This window comes from Leuresthes tenuis, unplaced genomic scaffold (assembly GCF_036924035.1).
Source record: "Leuresthes tenuis unplaced genomic scaffold, fLeuTen1.0.hap1 SCAF_19, whole genome shotgun sequence".
In the NCBI taxonomy this organism is placed as follows: domain Eukaryota; kingdom Metazoa; phylum Chordata; class Actinopteri; order Atheriniformes; family Atherinopsidae; genus Leuresthes; species Leuresthes tenuis.
This window is the reverse complement of record NW_027325373.1, coordinates 13,872,753-13,888,526: the sequence shown is the minus strand read 5'-3', so window position 1 is coordinate 13,888,526 and position 15,774 is coordinate 13,872,753. Positions and strand designations below refer to the sequence as shown.

Genomic DNA, 15,774 nt, shown 5'->3' with positions numbered 1-15,774 from the left:
GTGGTTAGCACCGTCACCTCACAGCAAGAGGGTTCCTGCCTGGGGCCTTTCTGTGTGGAGTTTGCATGTTCTCCCCGTGTATGCGTGGGTTCTCTCTGGGTACTCCAGCTTCCTCCCACCATCCAAAAACATGCATGTCAGGTTAATTGGTGACTCCAAATTGTCCGTAGGAGTGAGTGTGAGCGTGCATGGTTGTTTGTCTCATTTGTCTCTATGTGGCCCTGTGATGGACTGGCGACCTGTCCAGGGTGTACCCCGCCTTTCGCCCGATGACTGCTGGGATAGGCTCCAGCCCACCCGCTACCCAATTAATGGATTGACGGTATAGAAAATGGATGGATATTTCCATATGAAGCAGTAACAGAGCTTTCAAATTAAACTAGTCGCAGGCAGCTTTTGGCATAACTACACTGTCAGTGTAACATAGAATAAGAGGATGTAATTTAAGAATTAAATGAGTGAAATATACATGCTTTTTACTTGTTATCAAGCTGAGCTTATTCGAAAAAGGTCTGAAGTTTTACATCACATTCCCCCTTCACCATGGCAAACTAAGAAAAGTCAACAGAGGAACACTGTTTCATCAACAAATTAATGACGTGCATGTGAATACTGTCAAACTTTTAATGGGTTTGATAGTGCATTTCCTGTAATAAGAGTAGCAGCTCACTTTAAGTACAATAAAAGAAGCAGTTTCTTTGGCGTAAATGATTAATAGAGACACGTATGGAGTAGAATCACTCGCCAAATCATATGCATTCAGTTCATCCAGTGATTATAATTGCTCATGTCCAAAAGCAGTAATTTCCAAATATGATTATACTATCTGTATAATAAAATAGCTATAATTTCTAATTACCATGACACATCATAGAGTGAAAATTCCTTCTAGATTCCTAGATGTTAGCTAATTCCTCATTTTTCTTTGTTGATTTATTTTTTTGTATAGTCTTTCGTGTCATACAGCATACTAGTTGAAAGAATAGAAAAAGAAATTCTGTAAATATCTGTGGATTAACACTTTGTTCAGGAAACTGCACAGGGAAACTGAAAAAAATCTGAAAAGCAGTCATACTCTACAGAATTCAAAGTGCGTTTTCCTTCGCTAGCCTGAACTCGAAACATACATTTTCCAGTGGGAAAAAAAAAGCATTTCAAACAAAACAAAATACTTCAATAATTCAAAACAAACAAATACACAAATGTAGCTTCAAATGATCTCTTACCCAATTTAGAGAAAGTTGGCATCAAACTGTGACACATTATGTTCCCTTTAATGTGGTTCTTCAATGTGCAGTAGTAATATGAAAAAAAAAAACTATATGCAAACAATTATCTCTTCCTAAATCCACCAAACAAGTGCCAGTATCAAATTTTTATTGCCAAAATGAAGCTAAATGTGGTGCTCAGAGGCCAAGTTTTTTTTCCTGCAATCATACTTGAGTTTACAAGACAAAAGGACTGTCACTTATTCTCACCCACCTACTTAATCCTAATACTGACTTTATGATTTACTCCCTGTGTCAAATTGAGATAAAGGAATGCCAAAAGCATTCTTACAGCATCATCAGATCTTCTCATTTTACTCATTTAACCAGTTAGTATAACTTATTATACCTTGCTACTAATTGTTAATCACTGCTAGTGAGCCTCTGTAATATTTATTTTCCTCCAGTGTAAAATAAAGCGCACACACACACACATGCACACGATCACACTTGTAAGAGTGTGTGTGAATGGGTAAATAAAAAGTGCTTTAAGTGCTTTTTGTAGCACCTAAACAAGGCTTAAAGGCGTGACGTAAGTGCAGGTCATTTAGTGCTGACAATTTATTTTAACTTTGTCCCATTCTGAGTTTGAAGCCAAAGAGAGAGCAGAGTCAGAGTTTGTCTTTCCTTTGTCCTCTCAAATTATCTATAGTGCAGCCAGACAAACAAAATGTGGAAAACTTGAAGCGGCCTGTGGACCTTCTGTCTTCACTGTGTTCTGCACTTGTTCAGGTGGAGCTTATGATATATTTGATCTGCTTTGAATGCGGCGTTAATCGCCATAGTTAATACACAAGTTCACTTCTCTGTCAGACTAACCTTGACCAGCCTTCCTCTCTGAGAAATCAGAAGAATCAAAATTCACCTCCGATAGTCAGAAAAAAAAAGTTCCAGCACTGTCAAGATTACAAGGAGGGATGCCTGAGGGGGAAATAAAAGACAAGATAAGAATAGCAAGTAAAGCTTTCCACCAATATGGAAGCTCTACTTACAGAAGGTCATCTTTTTTTTTCTATTCCCAGACGAGATATTTTACATGTATACATTTAACAAGACATAAAATATTGATTCTGATCAAAATTCTGTTCACACTTAATGCTCTGTCCTATTTTTTAATTTTCTATCTCTTTAGATCTGTGATGCAGTGGCTCAACAGGGTCCAGTCCTTCTTGTACTGCAATGAGAATGGGTTTTGGGGAACTTTCTTGGAGAGCCAAAGGACATGTGTGTGCCACACGGGTGTCACACTGTGCCAGCGACCCATCCCATGTGTCATAGGGGGCAACAACAGCTGTGCCATGTGCAGCCTGGCTAATATCTCACAATGTGGCTCCTGCAACAAGGGCTACAAGTTGTACCGTGGTCGCTGTGAGCCCCAGAATGTGGACTCGGAGCGTAGTGAGCAGTTCATCAGTTTTGAAACTGATCTGGACTTTCAAGACTTGGAGCTTAAATACCTGTTACAGAAAATGGATTCACGATTGTACATTCATACCACTTTTATTAGTAATGAGATCCGACTGGAGACATTCTTTGATCCACGATGGCGTAAGCGCATGTCCCTGACTCTCAAGAGTAACAAAAACCGGATGGACTACCTTCACATGATAATTGGTTTGTCTATGAAGATCTGTCAGATGCGAAACAGCAGCATTGATCCCATGTTCTTTGTTTATGTCAACCCATTTAGTGGCAGCCATTCAGAAGGCTGGAGCATGCCTTTTGGTGAACATGGTTACCCGCGCTGGGAAAAAGTGCGACTGCAGAACTCACAGTGCTTCAACTGGACTCTCCTGCTGGGCAACAGGTGGAAGACCTTCTTTGAGACAGTGCATATTTACCTGCGCAGCCGTGCCAAGATCCCAACCGGCCTTCGCAATGATACAGGTCAAGGCCCAGTGGATCTGGCAGACCCCAACAAACGCCAGATCTACATAAAAATCTCTGATATTCAAGTGTTTGGTTATAGCCTGCGCTTTAATGCCGACCTGCTTCGTAGCGCTGTGCAGCAGGTAAACCAGTCGTACACACAAGGAACTCAGTTCTACTCATCCTCATCTGTTATGCTCCTGTTACTGGACATTAGGGATCGGATTAACCGTTTGGCGCCTCCTTCTGCACCTGGCAAACCCCAGCTGGACCTCTTCTCCTGTATGCTAAAGCATAGGCTTAAGCTCAACAACAGTGAGATGATTCGAGTGAACCATGCCTTGGACATGTACAGCACAGAAATCCTAAAACAATCAGATCACCTGACTGCTAAACTCTGTTGAACGTAACATTAAGTTAAGGAGAGCCAACTAAACAACACCTGACAAATGAACTATGAGGGGATGTTAATCTTGTTTTGTTTTTTTTTCTTTTTCATTTTATGACCTTTTCTGCCTTTTGATGTAATCTTAACTTTGTAAGCATAATTCTTAAAAAGAAAAAAAGAGGAAAAGGCAGTGATGAAAAGCTTTTCTGGCAGATAAAGAAGATTAATGGAACCACTATAAAGACTGTATCATATTTGTCCCAGCATGTCTGTAATTCCCTAAAAGAACTTAAAAGAGTGGAAAAAAAAAAACATATATACATTAAATCTATGTACTGGTGAAAAAGAGGCCTTGATTTTAATCTGAGGGATCAAAGGTTTTATCTGAAACTGCCATTCTTTATTGAAAAAAAAAAAAAAACATTTTTAAAGGAACAATGATAAAACACATGGGCAGACGAGCTATAATTTTATTTCACCTAATGCGCAAAATATTTCAGACATAATGGACAGTTTAATATTAAAATGTTTATACATTGTAAGGATTAAATAGCCTTAGTGAGTAAGTAGTCAACATATTACTTATAAACTCCTCATTGCGTTTCAGATCCACAGTGAATCTACATTGCTCTTAGCAAATTATGGGACACTCTGTCATTGTTCTGACACAAAAGGCACACAGCAGGGCAGTAATGGATAGTCATGTCAAATAACAAAAGCCAGCTGTTTATATATACATATATATGTGGGTGAATGCGCGTGTGTGTGCGCGAGTGCCTGTGTACCTTTTTTTTTTTAGCTTGATGCTTATTGCTGTTTGTTAATTGAATGTGTCACTTGAGATTGACCCCAGTCTTTGCTGAATCTTGCATTTGGAGCGCTTCTTCCCGTGTTTAAAATTCAAGCTGTGTTTTTTCACAAGGCAGTACCTCCTGGTGCGTGAGTGCAATATTGTGGTCTGAAGATTCAACAATCAATGCTATTTTGTACAGCTTTGCAAAACGTACATGTTGTGACTGCTGATTTGTGGAGCTTTTCGGCACCAAGAGCAAAATGTAAACATTCATCATTCAGGCTCATTTGCGAGACAACTTAAAGCCATACACTTCCCTGAGGTAGACATATACAGTAAGGCATAAAGCTTATCCCTACTTGTTCCATTTGTATGTCTTTGTGTTATTCTCTCTGATGATTTCAGATAAGAGCACAGCAAAAAGGAAGATGACAAGGGAAGACTTATTATGTTGAGTGAGATTGTATTGTGAAGCCATTGAATTTCTGTGTTGTGCGGCAGGATAAGAAGAAGACGACGAAGAAGAAATTGCGATATTATAGCTTATAATATTTTTTTGCCAAGTGTTTAATCTGTAAGCTTTTTATGATCATGTGTAAAAATGTCTTTAATTTTCGAGATATGAAACATTTTTCTGCATGTTGCTGGAAGCATAAACAGAGTTGCAGCTTTGTTAAACACTTTTAATCATCGAACTGAAACATGAAACACTACCTATGTATTGATGATCACACTTTTTTTAATAATTCAGTGCTAAAACATCTCTATTACTGATGACTTTTTGTGGTCTTTTCATCTATCGGATGTTAACAAGACAAACTCACTTGAGTTGTACAAACTAGTTATTCCAGCCATTTTGTGGGGGGGGGGCACACTCAGAGAATAAGAGACAATATATTTGCTGCTTTGGAAGAAATTTCCTTCTGTAAAATGTAAAAGCTGCAGGCGCAACTGCAAGCTTTCCATAACACCTAGAAAACACATTTTTTTCAGTTCTACTAATTTTTGTTGTTCTAGTCTTTGTTTTCTTTTGTTATTAGTCTCTTGGTATATTTATTTTTTGTTTGTGTGTTGCTATTTTCTCACTTTGTGTTCTTAGAAACATTGTTGTTCATTTAACTGTGATAAAACCGGTCTCATCTCAGATGTAAGCAGAACTGTGCAATATATTGAAAACAACCACATTGTGATGCTACTGAAATGTGGATGCGAACAACAATGAAATTTGAACTCTTCAAAACAAATCTCTCAACTAAACATTTATTAAAAATTGTTTGTTTGTCCGATTTCCCTACATTCAAAATTTGGGTTATGACAACGATGGCTTACCTCCGTGTCTTTGAACAAGTTCTACACCACAATGTTGTCATGAGGGCTGCGTCATTCAGAAAGCTGTTAGTTACAGCTCTAGCTGAGGATTTTCCCGCTAATTCTATCTAGCTTATTGGTATGCTAATGTTTGCAAGGTAACACCTTTTACTTTGACAAAAATATAAGCATTACCATTGTAACATTTGCATGCTAATGGAAGCACCAACGCTGTGTCTCAATTCACGTACTTCCGTATTTACACTTGCTTTCTTAACTGTATAAATGCATTCACACTACATGCAGAATTACATGTAGAATTACACCTACATGCAGTGAATTCAGCTGACTGTGGACCTTGGAACACTCTCACCCTCAATGATCACCAAATTGGTAACATAATGGAATATGATTAGCCAATGAAAATGCTAGAAAGGTTGCTACCAGTAGCACATTTTTATTAGGCATTGACAGTTTGTCTCGTGTAGTTGTTTGGTGTTGATGCATGTTAAATCGTCGTCTTTACTGTGGTATTTTGTGTGCTCGGAAGCAAGATAATTCTGCAAAAAATGTAACTGGTGTGACAATCGCAACTGTCATTTCAAGTATGTGTACAACTTGCGGTGTTTGATTAGAGACGCTATTGTCCAAATTCACTCATTACTCCAATTGGTTAAGACTGTACATGATGTGCTATGTGTACTGACGGAAGTATGCAATATGAGACACAGTCCAACAGCAGAGCTCAGCTGACATACTAACTGAGGGTTTAAGTGGCTTGAGATGTCTCTAAATGGCCACAATAATGCACCTATGGAGACGTAGTAAATATCTAACAGATACTTTAACTTTATTACCTTGATTGATTAGTACCAATATTGAACTATCTGAATGAATTCTTACCAAATTATTATTACTATTATCATCATTACTATTATTGTTAAGTGCCTGTTATCAATCCCTTTAACATGTTTAGAGCTGGAGGAAATTTTAGAATTACACGAGTGACATTTAATTACTTTCAAAATTTAAGACCATAAATGTTGAACATATATACTATTTTATTTTTTTTAGCTCCTCCAGAAAACCACACGTTGAAGGAGGTGTAGAAATTGACCATCAGACAGAGTTAACAGATGACTCGGAAGATAGTAATGGTGGCAGTTTTTGTCCCATGCTGTACAATATATGTGTAAATAGGAACTCCTTTACAGTAACAATGCTGTGCTACAGTATCATTATCTCAATATATAACAGTATTGAAAGGGAATAGAAAGACTTCTTCAAAGAAGCTCTCCATTTGAGTACATTAGCACAAAATACTGGGCCCCCCCATGTCTTGTATCTATTTTGGTTCATAACAATTTATGACTGTTTTATATTGTCAAAGCATACTGTATATTGCAATTTAGTTTGCAGCCACTGTCAAGATCCATAAAACAAGCACATTTACTCCTATGGCATTATGCTACCATTGTTGCTTACTGTAAATGTATCCATAAATTTGTCTGAAAATTTTTACACCTAATACCTTGCCTATGTACTTTTTTTTTTTTGCTTTTCCTTTGGGATCATTGTTTCAGCTTATTTTAAATGAATGTTTCATATAATAATCTATTTCTCATTAAAATGCTATATTTAATAAGAAGAGCAAGGCTTGTTTGTACAGTTTCACTTTATAAAAACCACACAAGTATTTAGCAAACAACGCTAAACACTCAAATCGTCTGAGTCACCTAATTTTACTATTCTGGCATGGTCAGTATATAACTGCTGTCTCTGAATCGCCGCCTTTGGTTGTGATGAAGTTTCCTCGCCAAGAGTATTATCCTGTGTCTGAAGTTTGCTGATAACAAAGACTTTTTCCTCAGCCAACCAGTTCTTTTGTGTGACTTAACATTTTGATGTTTCCCAGATGCAGTGAAAGTACTGATGTTTGTGCTCATGGATTTATCCCAATAAGTCATGGGCATTAATCAGCATCACATTCAGCATTTTAATTCCTTATCCTATACACTCAAATGTTCTATCCATCTGCTCATTCACTTAATCATTTTCAACTTTAGTTATTTATTCATTTTTCATTTAAATACATTTTTTCAGACTTTTTTCTTTTCTTTTACCTTGTCCTGTCCACCATCACTGTAAGCATAATGGTGGTCTGAGGGCTGTGTTGTGCTAAAGCTCCTCTTGATGCTGAAGTACTATTTTTTTTAAGGTGGTTTCTTGTTGAAATTATACATTTACGCCACTCCTGACAGGAACAATGGAAGGGGGAGAGTGAAGAGAAGAGAAAGGAGACAAAGATACAAAAGACAGAAAACAACAACAAATGTACAATTAAAACCAAAGCAAAACCAGACAACCAGCTGCTACATCGGTGGAGAAACTTAACAGAAAACACCTTGCAGCCTCTGTGGGAAGACAAGGCAGAGAACCATCAAGAGCACCTACAGGAAGACAAATGGAGAAATACACGAGCGGCAACAACTACACCAGCAGCAAATATATGAAAACATAACTGTGGTTAATGATGATTAAAACCACGAGACAACACAACAACTGCATAATAAGCATGTCAGTGAGTGTGTGAGTGATTGAGTGAGTGCATTTGAGTTCAAAATATATATATATATTTATGTAAGGTCTTATACGAATTGTGTTTTAATAATGGGTAAAGAGCTAGGGCGGCAACAGTGCTCATCTCCAGGGATCAGAGGCAGGCAGAAAGGGCCTCAAGACCCCGGGCAACCAGCAGCCTCCACAAAGCTTTCTAATGAGTAAAGGTGGTGCTGACTAGTTGCCTCTGGGACCCGTTCTCGGATAAGTAGAAGATAATGGATGGATTGATGGATGGATGGATGGATGGGCATTTTTGAGTGGTCTTATCTGTGTCCCATGTTCTAGTTGAAAGTGGAAGCAGGTGATTAACTTTATCAAGTAATTTCTCTCAAATCAAATCAACTCAACTTTCACTTTTACTTTAACCTCAATCTAACCTTACATTGATTTTATATTGAGTCCTCAATCTAAAATGTACACTCTGGGGTACAGGGTACAACTGGCCATTTTTGACTACTTTTGATTTTTATCTTTATCTTGTCTTGTTTGGTGTCATCACAAAACAAGGATAGGAAAACGTTGATCTTTTACTGTGAAAACACAGCGAGCACTTTGCTTAGAATAGCCCGTTTTTCCCTCTTCTTCCTGCGCCAAATGCGACGACATTATTCACAAAAAAGCATGGTGTAAAATATTTATGAGTCTGTTTTTACTTGGCCTGTCAACACAATTTAAAAACTGGTATATGGGTTGAAGTCTGCACTATCAACAAAAGTTGACTAGTACTCAGCAAGGCAGCGTCTTGCTGCTACAAAGTCTCGGAATGTTGTTTAGGAGTGATGGCAAGATGGAGTGAGAGATGGACAAATGAATTGGGGTTTCATCAGCAGTAATAAGGTTACAAGATTTCGATGAAATTAGTGTCCTTCCAAGGGTGACTGGGCTCACCCTTATTGATAGGGTGAGGAGCTTGAGCAGAGCTGCTGCCTCTCTGCATTGAATGAGTCAGCTGAGGTGGTTTCTGCATCTGATTCCGATACTTGCTGGTTTTCTCCCTTTGGAGGTCGTCCAGCACATCCAACTGGGAGCAGACCCAGAACACTCTGATAAGATTATATATCCCCTATGGCCTGGAAACACCTCAGGATTGCCCAAGAGAAACTGGAGAATTGATGTCTGGGTTTTGCCTCCATTAAATGACCTTGGATAAACAGAAGAAAATGAATGGATGTGAAGGGTGAAAACTGACGTGAATGTCAGGACAGTCAAGATGTCAAAAGAATGGCTTTAGCCTTTACCATGGCTGTTTTCTAATCATAGCCAAATAGTTTTGCCTCTAACCCCAAGAAATTCTAAAGCTACATGAAGCTGATGTTTCATCACTGAAATGAAGTTTACATGTAACCGAGGCAACTAGCAATCGACAGTGACTTGCAAAAGCGATGTATTTAAGCCCTAACCATGTCTTTTTGTCAAACCTAACCAAGCCGCGTTATTGCCTATATCCAACCAGGCAGTGATCGAGGTGTTTTAGTTGGGTGTTGTAATGTTGTTGATGGAACTCACGTCGGTCTCTAGCGCCCCTCACACAAGGACGCATGGGTGAAAACATGGTGTTTAACCTTCGTATGAGAACATCGGCTTCTTAAATGAAAAACTTATATCTATCTGTCTATAACAGTGTTATCAGTGATCAGAACGTGACCAAAAACTGCCTGTTTTTATTTTAATTTACAACACTATCATGTTTACATATGCAGTTGATCAAGCTACAGTTACAGTTTGGCCATTTAATCAAACCACCATCCTTGTTCCAGTATGAATTTGTGTAATTAACTGTAGTATGCCCAATACTGTGAACATGTACAAGTTAAAGAGATTCTACCAGTCGTAACTTTCTCTCGGGGAGACTATCATGCATGGAAGTATAAGAGAATTCACTGTACAGATGTTGTCTTTATGTTACTTAAATAGTGATTTTATCAGATCACACTGTGATTATAAAATCATGATTTTATCAGAGCAGAGTGGCAGTTTGACACAATCTTAAGGAGCTGATTTTTAGTCACAACTTTTGACAAGTTTGGTTTACAAAAGAAAATTAAAAAAATGTGTGACTTACATTCATTTTCAACGTCAGATTTTGATCAGACTTACACAGTGGATTTTTTTTGTTATATTCTTTTTTTGCGTGTTATATAAAGCTTTAGCCTCCGAGCAACACAGACTGATGACTGTAAAATACAAGCTGCAAGAACTACACGGGCCCTGCCAAGCTAGTTAACCTTGATGTTTAACATACTACCAAATGCACATATCTGCTGTGCTCCGGTGTGTGTGTGTGTGCGTGTGTGTGTGTGTGTGTGTGTGTGTGTGTGTTAAACTAAACTCAAGATCCCTTTTCTGAAATTTTCAGTAATGGCATGTTAACATAATTTTGAATGGGGTTAGGACAGGGGATTGAAAGTCAAGCAGGAGCATGGTTGTGGATGACACTGGGCGGTGCCATGAGACAGACAAGTATTTTATACAAATCTTTACATAAAGTTCAGTTTGTTTTTTTTTTGTAAGATTTCTGACACGGTGTGCCTGACAGTTTCTCTGTCAGCCTCTGTAATCCAGTTATTCAACGACACAGTAACATTTCGTCTGCATTCCTGCACTTTTCCTGAAAATGGTTTTGATTTCACACAGAGCTCCAAATTCCACTTGTCTTGAAACTTCCCAACAGCCTGTCACCGGTCAACTCTGACCTCTGCGCTGGCTGGAGTGCCTGGTCAAGTTAGCTAGGAGTCGGTCCCAGGTTTCTGTGGTGATGTGCCACTTGGACTCTCTTTGTTTTTATTTAATTTCTATGAAGCCATATTTGTTTATTGGAGCCCTTGTTGCTCCAACTGTTTCAAATGTGAAAGACTCACAAAGTACTACGCAGATGTTACACTCACATAGTGTAATTTGAATGTTTTACAATTCAACCATATCAAAGGTAAATTCATTAATTCACTCAAAGATTGTTTTTTATGTAAATCTACCATCAATATATAAAAAAACACAAACAAAATAAATATGAAGACGAAAGCAAGAAACCTTTTATTTCACAGGCAAAAGTGATTGCTCAGTTCCCAAGTGCTTGTTCTTTTTAAATAAAAAGTTTTGTCATCCCAGTGGTTTTAACAAACTGACTAGGTTTTGCAGAAATAAAGTGAGGGAAAGCTTTTAGGAAAATGTGATTGTAATGCAGTATAAGTGAAGAATTTGTTCTGGCAGCTTCTTCATATATTGAAATTTCCTTGTTTCTACATATACCGCATCTTGTTGAGCTGTGCACTTCAAACATTCAATGACCAAGAGTCCTGGCTTTTCATTGAGTCGAAACATTTTGGAAATTCACCAAGGATTGGATTTGTTTTTGATCAAGCTGCGTGGCAACGACTTTTCCCCTTGTCCCTCATGAATTAACAGATTCCACCAGCTGAAATAATTTGAGAGCTATGTCTATTCTTCCAAATCCTATAATTCTTTCTGAAGTTGATCTGAAAAAGGATCAGGGGACTGACCTTTGAACATGGTGTTAGTTGAAGTTCTACTGCTGTTTTTCTGCTTTCTTTCGCCTCTCTCTCATGTGTGTCTTTGTTTCATCTGCTGCCCTCGGTTTATGGTTCCACTCCATGCTGTGTCTGCTCTGTTAAACCCAGCTGAGTGAGTCTCTTATCCCCATGGCACTTGGAGTGGAGAGGAGCACAGCAGGCATTGGTGGAGTCGAGGAAAGAAAAGTAGAGGACAGATGAATATAGTTAGGCAGGTTTTACCGTAGATATAGGAACCTAAATCCTGGATTTTCTACATAAATGTGAGTCTCCATGTCAACCATATTGCGGAGGACAATATCTGCAAACAAACTACAAGAAAATGCTGTATAATAAGAGATTATTTTGTTATGTGATATTGCTGAAACATTCAACATGATACTGTGATGGATTATTTTAAATTCAGAGACTAACAGACAAAAAAAGTACCTGTTTGAAATGTCAGTTTTATTTGTTTAGCTTTACATCACCCTGCTTTACATCCAATTTCTAGCGTTGAAAAGAGACATAATTGTATGATGGTTGTTTCAGAAATAAGTTCAATTTTATTTTGTAAATATTTATAATGGCATTCTATTGATTGATATGAAAATCTTGACTTACCTAATATAGCAGACTTGCTGGTGCACATCAGCAATGTGCGTCAACAGCCAATATAGCCAAAGAGGCATTTAGGCTGTTTGTATAAAGGATAACATGGAGTAGCTGCATTAAGACTTCACAGTGGGTGTGTATTATGATTTCAATTGTGGCCTTAGTTTAATTGTCATGTTTGAAAAGTTTACCTTTTCAATTCTTTCGACCACGAGCAACACTCTTGAGCAAAAGAACAAAGCCACAATTCAGTCCCGCATTACACCCCATGGAGTCACCCCATTTGAAATATATGAAACAAGAAAAGAGCAAAGTCGTAGTTTATGTGTGAATCCTGCCTTACAAAAACTGACAACTTGTCATTTGTGTGCAAATGTGCTGACACTTCCCAAAAGTAACAATCACCTAAACACACAGTAGCTGTTGCTGTGTTCTGGGACATGCTGATATATAAGTTAAGCTCTTAATTTGTGTCTTCTTCTTAAACAAAATGCACACTTTCTCTGTGTCGAGTGACGCTGTGGGCTCAGTCCTATGATTTGTACTTCCCTGTTAGGGTTTGTGGATTTTCTTTTTTTCTTGTTTGTGTTATTTAATCAATGGTTCAGATTAAGATTGAATTATTAGATTCACTGTTTTGGTTATCAGCTCCACTTCCACACCTGTCTCCAACTCAATCAACCTCAGCTGCAGCGATTCCTCATTAGTTCTTCCAGTATATATACTCCTTTGTTCAGCTCAGATGTTGTCAGATCATCGTCATTATGACCCTTCTGGGAAGTTGCTGTTGTCAGTGCTTTGCAAATCTGTTTTTGCCTTCTGATTAAGCTATATTTTTTTCATGGTTTTTTTTCTCAGTTTCAGTTCATGTTATTTTTGGCTTGGGTGTGTTTTTTGGGGTTTCTTCAATAAAATTTAAATTAGGTTATCTTCTGCCTCCAATCTGCTGATCTACATTTTAGTCCTCAGCTCACCTCAGACCCATCAACCGTAACACTTCCCCAATCCTCAGTCCTCCCTGTCCTGTTATTCAGAAACAAATCTCCGCAACAACAGTTTGAGGGATGCTTCCATTTTGGGAAGAGGAATCAAGGACAGGGGGAAGGGGTCTTTCCCCTTCTTTATCTTGAGCTTGGTTTTGAAATAAGGACTTTGCAAACTCATGTCTACATATTTAACGCATCTTGCTGCCTCTTGGGGGCTGTCCCAGAAATGAGTAGAGTAATCTCAGGTGTGGGTTACTCTTGTTTTTGTTGTTACTGTTGTTGTTCTTTCAGCTTTGCTCTGCTGGGAAAAAGACAGAGCTCATAGTGGACAAAGATCTGCTTTGTGGAGGTGTGAAACTGTGTTAGAATAATTAAAACGTGTCCACTGCAACTGCCCTCTGAGCTTTTCCCCACACGTTTTAATTCTTTATGGTCTTTGGCGCTTCATCCTCTTTATGATGAAATCTGTCAATGTTGGCCCCTTCCGGCTCAGTAACAACCTATCAGTATATGACCTACACGTTGCATCATCTCTGAGGGCTGTACGTGCTGTACGTTCTTTAGAGGATTGTGCACAAGTCCATTTACATCGCTTGAATACCCAAAATCCTTCAGTCTATGAAGAGTGACATTGATGCAGATGGATACCAACCTGCTATCATAAATAGGGCATTTGGAGGAGCAGACTAGGATTCCTCACAGAGCGAAAAAGGGGAGCTTAAATGGTAGGAATGTTTTGCATAGTCATAGATCTCCAAATACTAATTGAGTCAAAAAGCTTAGCTTGATCTCCACACCTTTAAGTCTTTAAGGGATCACGGAAAGAAAAATTTAACATGCGATTCTAATAAACAGAGAGTCTCTTTTCCTTTATCCCGTGCTCTCTACCGGTTGGTGATTGTACATGCAGCTCAAACTGTCCCATGTCCCACATTTCTTTCTTCCCTCTGTAAGCTATTCATGAGATGTGCACATTGTCTGGCAATGATGCGTAAAACACAACAAACCCGTAAAAATAAAAAGTATATGAGAACTGCATTGTAATGTACCATCTTGCAAAGGCCAGAACACCACATATAAATGGTCTGAAATAGTATTTTCCGCGTTTCAGATTTTTTTCTCTATAACTGACCTGGCCCATCTGAAACATCAGCATGAAATGTGCTATGTGCTGTGTTCTGTATTGTGTGATGCTAAGATCTGCATTATGCTTTGACGTTTGAGTTCACTGCACGTACTGCAATTTAGCAGAAACATATCTGAATAATCATTCTATTGGAAAACTGTAAGAATGGTGGAGCCGACTGAAAATGAAGGATTCATACGTATACTTCAAATAATTTTCATCCTGGTCATCAGGTAGTCATTCCACCAATTCTTAGTTTTTCAATGAGGAATGGTTTGAGCAAGTTTCAAAGTGAAACATTTCCCACTTGCCAAAATGAGTAGCCGATAATGTCTAATCTGCATAAACGCAGCTTGAGCCACATCTCTCCTCCCACGTCCTCCCCTGTCCTCCCACACAGGAGTTTTCAGATTCAGTTAATTAGCAAACAGCAGTTGACACCAAAAACAGACTTGCACCTAAGGAAAACTGCATAAAGACCGGACTCATAAAGTGCGCTCCGTGCATCAGAACTGTGTGAGCAGCAATTAAAATTCCTGAATATTTTACATCATTCTAGAGTCACAAGAGAGGAAGCACTTTGAATTGAATGAACCTAAGTTGAACAGAGAGACATTATACAGATGTGGTACAGAAGTCCAAAAAGTGCATTTCATGAGCCAAAAAGTATCTTTTTTTGTGTGTTAAATTTAATTTGCAAAAACAATATGTGCATTTTATGTCTTCCCAAGACAATAACTATGGAAAATGTTGGAACTCATATTTGTCCAACTGATTATTTATTATCCATAGACTTATTCATTACTTGTTTTGTTTTTCGCTTTGCTTCTTTCACTGTTTTAAGACGTGGTGAGATATATCCACTAACGCCACAGTTGTTTACCTTTCCTTGCTCTGATTCCAGTTGCATCATTCTTTAGAGCTTTCAAAGGGGCTGCTGTCTCATATGAATGAGCTCAGGGATAAACTAAGGTAGTTAGTTTTCAGTTGAGAAAAAGCTTAGCACAGGAATCATAGACAGAGATCTTTATAGCCAAAGAAAGTCTCTGCATAGCCACTCTGAAATACAATCTTCAACAAGACGGATAAACAAGTCAGTCTGAACCTGCATCTGTAAGCAAAATGGCAGGTAAACACCTCTGACAGTATCCCTAATAAAAGATTAACAGTTTTAGGTGGGTGTTGAAAACCCATCTTGTGCATAGTGTGCAATCTTGTATATTACTACCATTGTTTTTGCCAAATGTTAGGCTATGTCAAAGTTGCAATTATATGTCTGTGCCACCTTATCAT

At 38.3% G+C, this 15,774-nt stretch overlaps 1 protein-coding gene across 1 annotated transcript in view; it reads left to right on the top strand.

Annotated features, from left to right (window-relative positions):
* brinp1 (bone morphogenetic protein/retinoic acid inducible neural-specific 1) overlaps positions 1-3,906 on the top strand; it is a 101,384-nt gene extending 97,478 nt beyond the window's left edge. The window contains exon 8 of the mRNA XM_072372309.1: positions 2,401-3,906. Coding sequence (XP_072228410.1) covers positions 2,401-3,541 — 1,141 coding nt within the window. The 3' untranslated portion in view covers positions 3,542-3,906. The remainder of the gene's footprint in view (positions 1-2,400) is intronic.
* Positions 3,907-15,774: the final 11,868 nt, after the last annotated feature.